Consider the following 9,749-nt stretch of genomic DNA (forward strand, 5'->3'; position numbering starts at 1 on the left):
CCCGCCTCTTCGACCTGTTTGTTTCCTCTCCACCTATCCTCTCCTCTATCCATCTTCTATCCGGCATTTACTGAGATGAAGCTTGAAGGGGATCAAATAACAAAAACTTTGTCTGGAATTACTAAAGACCACCTTTAGGCTTTCAAATCAACCAGTTACAAGTGGAGGATGTCTAATGTTTACAAGTATTTCATTATTACAGACTAACAGACCGAGCATCAGTTTGAGACATAAAGCTATCTATACCATTACTTCTTATTCCTCCTAAATGAAGTCATGTGGTTTGGGGAACTCCTGTTATTTGTTGAAACATAATTAAATATAATCCTTGTGTTATTTTTCAGTAGTTGGTAGGTTTCAGCATAACAGTAGAGACTCTGCTTTTCTTTCTCTTCTATTAGAATTAGAAGAGAGAATGATATTTATATTAACTTACAGTTAGAATGATTATTAGTTTTGAGGTCTAAATTAAACACAGAAACAAGGGACGAATTGCAGAAAGGTTAAAAAGCAAAGATATGTGTTAGGGAGGCATTGCCTCTGTTTGGACATGTACATGCTGAACCCATAATTACACATATAGTAGAAGCATGATTGGAGTAACTTGGATGCACTTTTGATTTGAGGACTAACTGAGAAAGCTTGGACCACTCTCAGTGAGGAGGTTTAGACTTTTTGATTTGTATTTACAGCACCCAATTAGAAGCTGTCTCACCTCTTTGAAGTTTATTTTAAAAGGGTAGAGGCTCAGAGGATGGAAGGTGCTTGCCACAGTGTCCCAACCCTAAACAAGGACCAAGGTGCAATATAACTGCAATTGTTCTGTTGAAGTACTGTAAGTATGCTTATGCTTTCTGCTTAAATAGAAATCAGAACTGTTACCAATATGGAAGCAGCATCAAAGGGACTGTAAAAAATTAAATAAATTGGAAAAAAAAAGAAATTAAGGACTTGAACTTATGATCCTATCATGCAAAACTAAATGTCTTTGTGTGAAATTCCTCCCTTTGCCGATTTGTATGAAAGAAGTAGTTTAAAACTTTCACTAAAATAGCAGAGAAAAGAATTTCATTCTATGTCTTAAAGATCGCTGTACAGTATCCTGCAATGTAATAAAGCCTGAGATTAATATTTACTTATAATTAACTCTATGAGGAGTGACTTTTCTTGAACACATTTAAAAGCTTTACAAGGCCTACAGCGTCTGTACAGATCTGTGATATCTATTTGTCCCAAGTAAAATTCCAGGTGATACTCAAAAAACAAGTTCCTCTCTGAAATATATGTAGGAAGTTTATTTCAATTGTACAATTACAAGTTACACACCAAAGACAATACAACATAAATTTGTGCATATATACTTTACAGAAACATATTCTAGCAAACGGCGCTACTGCACAGAACTAAATCTTGCCCTGGTGACAACTGTTACCAATTTTTCTGCAGTAACAAATGGCATTAAAAAACCTGCAGTAGCAAACGGCACATGGATCACAGCAAGGCAATGTGTGGCCAAAACAGGACTCCAAGTGCCGGACACATCTCCTGGGTGAACGTTCTGTTCTGTCCTTCTCCAGTGCGCTGGATATTACCTGCAAGATTAAACTCAAAGATTAGGAAAGCACAGCAGCATGCCAATTTTTTGCATTACAGCACTGAAGCAATCGATGAACAACACATACAATATACAACACATGGAACTCAACAGATCTGGTAGCATCTCTGGAGGGAGGAGCAGATTTAACATTTCAAGTCCCGTGTGACTCTTCTTCAGAATTGTGATGGGATCTTTTACAGCTACCAAGGCAGGCAGAAAATTTTTGATTTAAGACAGCACCTCCAACAATGCAGCCCTCCTCATTCCTGCACTGGAGTGTTAGGCCTTGATTTCTAAGCTCAATCCTGAAATGGGATTGAACCGAAATCATGATTCACTGGTTAGAGTGCTATCAGCTGAGCCATGGCTGAAAGTCAACGTAACAGAAGAATTTCTTGACAGCTTTCTTTTACACTCTTGCTATTATGAAAAATCTAAATTGATCTGTAATAATTTTTGAACCACTATACTATACTTTACGTAATAGCACTTATATTCTGCTTGATGTATGAAAATTACAGTTACCTCAGAATCCAACATGATTTTCTTTGGCATATAATTCTGCTTAACCATGTCCACTGCTTTGTCAAGTCCAGGCCTGACCAGTGAGCCTGGATGATAGAATCATTTGTAAAACTGTTAATGCAAGGCCAGATAATGAAACATTCAACTTTGGTTTGATAAATTAGAAAGAATCTTACTAACAATAAAGACTCTTACAAATCATTTCTTTTCTTTAGCTGAACAGGTAGAGTTTAAAATAACAAGGGCTAGATCAAAGAACAGTGTTTTAGATCATCTTCCCAGCAGGATATTGGTAAGGGTGATTGAGAAAGATAATTGGGAAAGCATAAAACAGCACTGAGAGAGAGCCAAAGAAAAATAATAGAATCAGAAAAACTTGACAAAATCAGAAAAGAGAAGGAAAAAACAGAGAGAGGGGAAGAAGCAAATTTCCAACTGAGAGCAAAAATGTAGGTGATCTACCAACTGTTAAGTTAAGGCTGGTTATCAGTTCATATGTTTGAAGTTAATATTGCACAAAGTAATACAGATTTAATATTGAAGTCAGATTGTAAAGTTAGGGAACCAAGTAAATTATATATTGCAACTGTCTTCCCACCTGCAAGCCTCAAGAAGGCCTGTGAAACTATAAATACAAAGGGTTTTATATTCATTTCCTCCTTTTAAAAACTGTGCTCATGTCCCTCAAAGTTGATATTGGGTTCACCTCCCTTTCCCCCATTGAAGCCAGGAATACAATTACTGTTTTGGGTTCCTTGTACTACAACTAATTTCACTCTGACAGATCAATTGTGGTTTAGTATTTAATATTTACTCATTTGAAGAATCTACCTCAAAGACTACCTGAGTCAGTGCAGCATTAAGACATATTATTAAAACGCACCTGAGGCAGACAGCGGGGTCTTGATTCTGCTCAAAACATCGAGGTTGGTGTGGGAGACCACATCCTGCACTGAGCTGGAATCCAGCTCATGCTCCACCATTCTGCTGGGATCAGAGGCGAGAATGATCTGAACTATCTGAAGAATCCAGTAGCACAGTAACACTGCTTTAAGCATGATCCTAGGAGGTAAACATACAACAGTTAACTGGAAGAAGCAGTCAATTTCTAGCCATAAGTCTGCTTGCATTTATTAACAATGCACTCCTTCTTGGTCTTTTCTTACGTGTATAAGTACTTGCTAAGATTTGATCTAAGAAACTACCTCATATAAACAGTGTTTGTAGTTAGCAAAATAACTGTCAGAAATGAAAACAAACTTTTTGTCCAACCAATAGTTACTGTACAGTGCTTCTGCTTTGGGAAACTGTGCAGAGAGCCCTGGGTTTTATATCTCCTGGATGTACTTTAGCGTCACACATGACGCTAGCACTAATGAAGGGGGAGTGGGATTTATATCTACCTCACTTAAGGTTTCTTTAAAATTCAATAACAGACTATTCATGGCAACCTTGACTCAGTGCTGGTCTTGGAGGCAAAAGATTGCACGTTCAAGCACCACTTCAGAAACTGGTGCACAACTTCCAGGTTGACATTCAGTCCACTACTGAGAGAGTGATATACATTTAGAGGCGTCATCTTTCCCATAAAACATTAAAACAAGGAGCTGTAAGAGGTCCAGTGGCATTATTGAAGCACAACAATGTTTGAAAAGCATCCCCTGCCATTCAGTGTAATGTTTATCCCTCTACCAACTAAAACAGATTATATCATCATTCATTTTAATCTAGAAAACAATGAGATTGTGCATTTTGGTAGGAAGAAAAGGTCATTTATTGTTGAACTATATAGTTTGACAATTCTGTTTGCCTTGTTATTCTTTGCTAAACAACCACAAAGTCTATCAGCACTTCTGGAGGAAGTTTTGTCACTCACTGCTAGCATCTCTACCTCTGGGCCAGAAACCCCAGGTCTAATTCCACAAGGACTTGTTGTCCAGAGTTTATGGGCTGTTTCAAGGGCTGATAATCAGCCTAAATGTCCTATCACCACTTCCCCAAAAGAAGGATAAAAATATATCTGGTCAGATATGGTACCTATGGATCTTTTTCAACTTCATCCTAAGATATTTCAAAACCTTTCAGGGATAACTTCTGACATCCATTTGTCTTATTTTTCCAAATCAAGTAGGTCAACTTTGTTTCATATTAATTGTGTCTAATCTTTGATGTCTTTATGGTCAGTTAATTGATGAGTCTATCACAATGGTTTAGGGACTGTTCACTGAGAAATACATGTTGTTTTGAAGAAATTATAATTTTGGCACAAAATAATGAACTCTGGATTTGGAATTGATCTGTTTGAACATTAATTAATGTGTGTCCGTTATTAAAAGAGGCTCTTTGACCTAAGGATGTGGATTTGGGAGCAATAAATTAGTTAAAAAGCCTGAAATTGAGACACATCAGGAAATGGCAGCAATGCATCAATGTCAACTTTAGTACGTTTTGCTACATACAAGTAACTTCTATGGGTGAGATAGATTGCCAAATAAATATGTTAGAAGGTAATTAGCAGCCATTTTAACTGCATTTTTGGAATTTGACTCCAAATAGACAGGTTAGCCAGGTTTCCTGGAAATTGTCAGCGAACATAAGGCAAGAGGAGATTGAGGTACCTGAGCATATAATAGGTAAAGAATCTCCTAAGTACTATTACCAATTAGTTTGTCTAACTCAAAGGCTTTGGCTTCCCATTACAATCCTCCTTCCCCAGAAACTGACCCCATTCTTCTGCCTGACAACTATCTGAGGTTGAACCAAATTTTTTGCGGCCTTAGTGAAATGAATTCCCAACCATATAATACATAATTATTAAAACTACCTGTTGCCATCTCTGCAAAATAATTATACTTTACCCCCATCTCAAGTCATCTCCTGCTGAAACCATCAGGCATGCCTTTGTTATTCTTAACTATACCAACACACTCTCGGCTGGCCTCCTACATTCTACTCTCCGTAAACATGACCCAAAACTCTGTTGACCTGTTCTTAATTGTGCCCAGTTCATTTACTCACCACCTCTGTACTTCCTGATCTACACTGGCTCACAGTCAAGCAACACTTCAAGTTTAAAATTCTCATGCTTGATTTCAAGACCTTCCATGTCCTTGGTCTTCCCTATTTGTGATATCCTCCAGTGCCAGGATGCAAGATATCTCCTCTTTTGATTCTGACCCCTTGCACACCCCTGAATTTAAAGGCTTCACCAGTGGTAGCCATGCCTTCAGTTGCCTAGGACCAAAGCTTTGGGGTTTTTTTTGCATAAAATCTACCTCTTTGAGGAATCTTTTTGCCAACTCCCTAATATTGCTGTGTGGCTTGGTGTTCAGTTTTGTTTTGTAACACTTTGTGAAGCACCTCAAGATATTTCATTATATTAAAGGTGCTATATAAATACAATTTGTTGTTGTTTTGTGCAGAGATTTATATTAAATCCCTCTAGTCGGATAATGAGAGTGCTACATGCCCACTACCAGATTGCTGTTTAAAAATTCTCCTTTTGCTCCATATTACTCTTAATGGATATGAGGTAATGCTCCTTCACTCTTGTTACACAGTTGCCATTGCAAAAAACAGCAATTACCTGTACTGCTTTACCTGGGATGACTAATGGCAATATAAGTGCACTTTATTGAAGTCAGACATTAATAGATTTTTGGAAAGTCAGTAGAAATGAAAGGTTGAAAAGGTCATGGTTTTCAGAACAAATCAGCTTGACCAAACCATCTAAATTGAAAATGATCAAAAATCCATTTAGAACAGAGAAAGGAATTTGTTTTCTGCAGCATGTGACTGAAGTAGTTATTTTCTCCAATCAACATGGATATTTAAGCGGTTGTTTATTACTAGTATACCTGAAAGATACTTTGCTGCTACGAGGCAGTCATTTTGAAAGCTACAGGCAAAACGTTGAGGGTCTGATTCCTATGATAACAAATATCTTTTAATTTCTCTTTCACACAGCATATATGCAGTGTGCTTTATGTCAGGAATAACTGTAACACTCATGTGACACCATTTATTTTCCAGACTATTTTGGTAAGTTTGAACATACAATGTTTGGCTACTCCTGTCATATAGTCTATTTAAAATTCAAAATAGGCATAATATTAAACAGAATATGAAAACATTTATACGGCTAGCATTGCCATTAGCAGGTGCTTTCATGGCTTCTTACCAAAATCACCTCATTAATTACCTACCACGTCCAACATCCGCCCAATTTTACATGCACATTTCTTGGAACAAATTGTGACTTTAGCAGATATCCCAGAATTCACTGGCAGGCCTTACACTGGCACCATCTTTAAAAGCCCATTGTGCACTCGGACAAGCTCTGTCAGTCCAGGGCTGCCCTGCATGGCTCCTGACATTTGGCTCAGATGTGACAATGAGAAATTGGTGCCCAACTTTGTGGGTAGGGTCTGGAGGACTGGGCACCAAATTAGGAAATCCTCTTTCCTGAAGACAAAGAGTGGAAGCCAAATCACCAGACCACGGCAGACTGGTGTGAGTTTGCCACCAAGATTAAAGCAGCCTCAGGCGTCTGGAGGAATGACCCTCTCCATTTCGCCAGCATAAGATCCAGCATCCTTTCTCCAATACGTCACTCTCCTTCTCTTTTACTGCACCCACCTCCCACCAAGGCTCATGCTCTACCACTCTCACCCACCCCAGTCCCCTACACTACTAACCCTGCATGCCCTTGTTCTCTCTACTCACTTACTCTATACACATCCCCATCTGCACCAGCAGTAATAATTGTGCCATCCACTTCCTTCCATAAAATGAGCCACAATATGGCAAGATGGCGGCAGAGTAGGATGCTCCACTCAAAGGTCCTCTGCTTGACGTTCTTCTGCTTTCTTTATTTCTGTCTTCTTTTAGCTATCCCAGAGCAGCTTGAGGGGAAGTGAGTCCCAGAGCAGCTCAAAGGGAAGTGAGCCCGAGAGCAGCTCGAGGGGAAGTGAGCCCCAGAGCAGCTCGAAGGGAAGTGAACCTGGAGCAGCTCAAAGGGAAGTGAACCCCGGAGCATCTCGAGGGGAAGTGAGTCCCACAGCAGCTCGAAGGGAAGTGAGTCCCGGTGCAGCGCAAAGGGAAGTGAGTCCTGGAGCAGCGTGAGGGGAAGTGAGTCCCGGAGCAGCGCGAGGGGAAGTGAGTCCTTGAGCAGCGCGAGGGGAAGTGAGTCCTTGAGCAGCATGAGGGGAAGTGAGTCCTGGAGCAGTGCAACTTACCTTGGTGCAGCTGAGTACCAGTGCGAAGTAGACTGGAGGCTTCGAGCGGAGTGGGACAGTTGTTGGACTGGGGCCTGCCACAGGTGGTCAGACTACATGCTGAGCTGCTGCAATGTAACGTCGATTTGAAATTCTTTACCAGACTGTAATGTCAATCCTTTACTGGACTGTAATGTCAATCCTTTACTGGACTGTAATGTCAATCCTTTAACTATGTTATAACTATCTTATTTCTAACTTATTTTTTAGACACTGTAAATAATGCTATGACTTTTCCTTTTATTCTTCTTTTATATCCAAGATTTGTGCCTTGGTACTTGTACCTACGATGGCGCCATTAGAAGGCAGCCATTGTAAAAACTTTTCACTGTACTCCTGTACTTTTGTACTGGAGTTCACGTGACAATAAAGGATATTCTATTCTATTCTGAGATAACAAGGTGTAGAGCTGGATGAACACAGCAGGCCAAGCAGCATCAGAGGAGCAGGAAAGCTGACGTTTCGGGCCTAGACCCTTCTTCAGAAATGGGGGAGGGGATGGGGTTTCTGAAATAAATATGGAGTGGGGGAGGCGGATGGAAGATGGATAGAGGAGAAGATAGGTGGAGAGGAGACAGACAGGTCAAAGAGGTGGGGATGGAGCCAGTAAAGGTGAGTGTAGGTGGGGAGTTAGGGAGGGGATAGGTCGGTCCAGGGAGGACGGACAGGTCAAGGGGGCGGGATGAGGTTAGTAGGTAGGAGATGGGGGTGGGGCTTGAGGTGGGAGGAGGGGATAGGTGGGAGGAAGGACAGGTTAGGGAGGCGGGGACAAGCTGGGCTGGTTTTGGGATGTGGTAGGGGGAGGGGAGATTTTGAAGCTTGTGCAGTCCGCATTGATACCATTGGGCTGCAGGGTTCCCAAGTGGAATATGAGTTGCTGTTCCTGCAACCTTCGGGTAGCATCGTTGTGGCACTGCAGGAGGCCCAGGATGGACATGTCATCTGAGGAGTGGGAGGGGGAGTTGAAATGGTTCGCGACTGGGAGGAGCAGTTGTTTAGTGCGAACCGAGTGTAGGTGTTCTGCAAAGCAGTCCCCAAGCCTCCGCTTGGTTTCCCCGATGTAGAGGAGGCCACAACGGGTACAGCAGATGCAGTATACCACATTAGCAGATGTGCAGGTGAACATCTGCTTGATGTGGAAAGTCTTCTTGGGGCCTGGGATGGGGGTGACGGGGGAGGTGTAGGGGCAGGTGTAGCACTTCCTGCGGTTGCAGGGAAAAGTGCCGGGTGTGGTGGGGCTGGAGGGGAGTGTGGAGCAGACAAGGGAGTCACGGAGAGAGTGGTCCCATCCGAAAGCAGATAAGGGTGGGGAGGGAAAAATGTCTTTGGTGGTGGGGTCAGATTGCAGAAGGCAGAAGTGTCAGAGGATGATGCGTTGGATCCGGAGGTTGGTGGGGTGGTACGTGAGGACGAGGGGGATTCTGCTTTGGTTGTTATTGCGGGGAGGGGGTGTGAGGGATGAATTGCGGGAAATGCGGGAGACACGGTCGAGGGCGTTCTCGACCACTGAGGGGGGGAAGTTGCGGTCCTTGAAAACGAGGACATCTGAGATGTAAGGGAGTAGAATGCCTCATCTATTCTATTCTGTTCTATTCTATTCTATCCTCTCTCTCATTCTTTGAGGAAAACAGACTCCAGTAGGACAGAAAGAGCAAAGACAAATGGTGGGCTCTCCGTCTTTCGGCTTAAGACCCCTCTTGAGGAGAGGGTCCTGACTCTGACCAGTGTGAGCAGGGCCTGATCTGGTGTTTGAGGCTGTCCTTGACTTACTGAGCCAGGACTCTCAGAGCAAAGGCTAACCCCTTGACTTGACTGAGGACTGCTGATAACTATGACAATATTCCTGACTTTGTGCATGAAACGGCAGGGCATGCCAGCAATAATGTGAGCCCTGTATATCTGGCTAAGGGGTCAAAGTACAAAAGGCAAGGCAATGCTTAGTCGGAATGCTGTGAAACTCCAGACAAGTTTAGGGTGAGTGAGCACAATGACAGTGAGTTGAAGAGCCAAGAGATTTATAGATGTGTGGTTCCCGAGTGGATGAGGTGATCTCCAGTTACCCACGTTTCTGATAATGAAAGAATTCTACAGTGTGGCAATCAGCATTCAACACATCCTTTTGTTGGTTCAAAATGATCCACATCTTCCACTTTGGGGAACTTTATCCAGTCCTTTAGGACAACAAGACCACAACAGATATTAGGGCAATGCAAGTGAAGATATATTTACAAAAGTGTTTACAAAGACTAAACAGCCATACCAATGATGTGCTGACAAAAGGTTTTCTTCTTCCTCTCCTACTACTTCTAGGTGCAGGCCTGACTCCCACAGTTGGCATAGAAGATGACTGC

The 9,749-nt window shown here is 41.9% G+C and overlaps 1 protein-coding gene across 3 annotated transcripts; it reads right to left on the reverse strand.

The window, feature by feature from the left end:
* Positions 1–1,275: 1,275 nt before the first annotated feature.
* LOC109915213 (agouti related neuropeptide) lies at positions 1,276–5,843 on the reverse strand. Of its 3 annotated transcripts, none has more exons than XM_048606040.1 (4): positions 3,328–5,843; positions 3,006–3,184; positions 2,123–2,208; positions 1,276–1,592 (listed from the first exon to the last, which is right to left on the reverse strand). In XM_048606040.1, the coding sequence occupies exons 1-4, from the start codon at positions 3,330–3,332 to the stop codon at positions 1,404–1,406; spliced, it is 459 nt and encodes a 152-aa protein (XP_048461997.1). In that variant the 5' UTR covers positions 3,333–5,843; the 3' UTR covers positions 1,276–1,403. The 3 variants fall into 3 exon arrangements, with proteins under 3 accessions (XP_048461997.1, XP_048461998.1, XP_020370420.2); XM_048606041.1 differs by having other exon boundaries at positions 3,383–5,842; XM_020514831.2 differs by having other exon boundaries at positions 3,006–5,841.
* Positions 5,844–9,749: the final 3,906 nt, after the last annotated feature.

This window comes from Rhincodon typus, chromosome 15, assembly GCF_021869965.1.
Source record: "Rhincodon typus isolate 14 chromosome 15, sRhiTyp1.1, whole genome shotgun sequence".
Taxonomy (NCBI): domain Eukaryota; kingdom Metazoa; phylum Chordata; class Chondrichthyes; order Orectolobiformes; family Rhincodontidae; genus Rhincodon; species Rhincodon typus.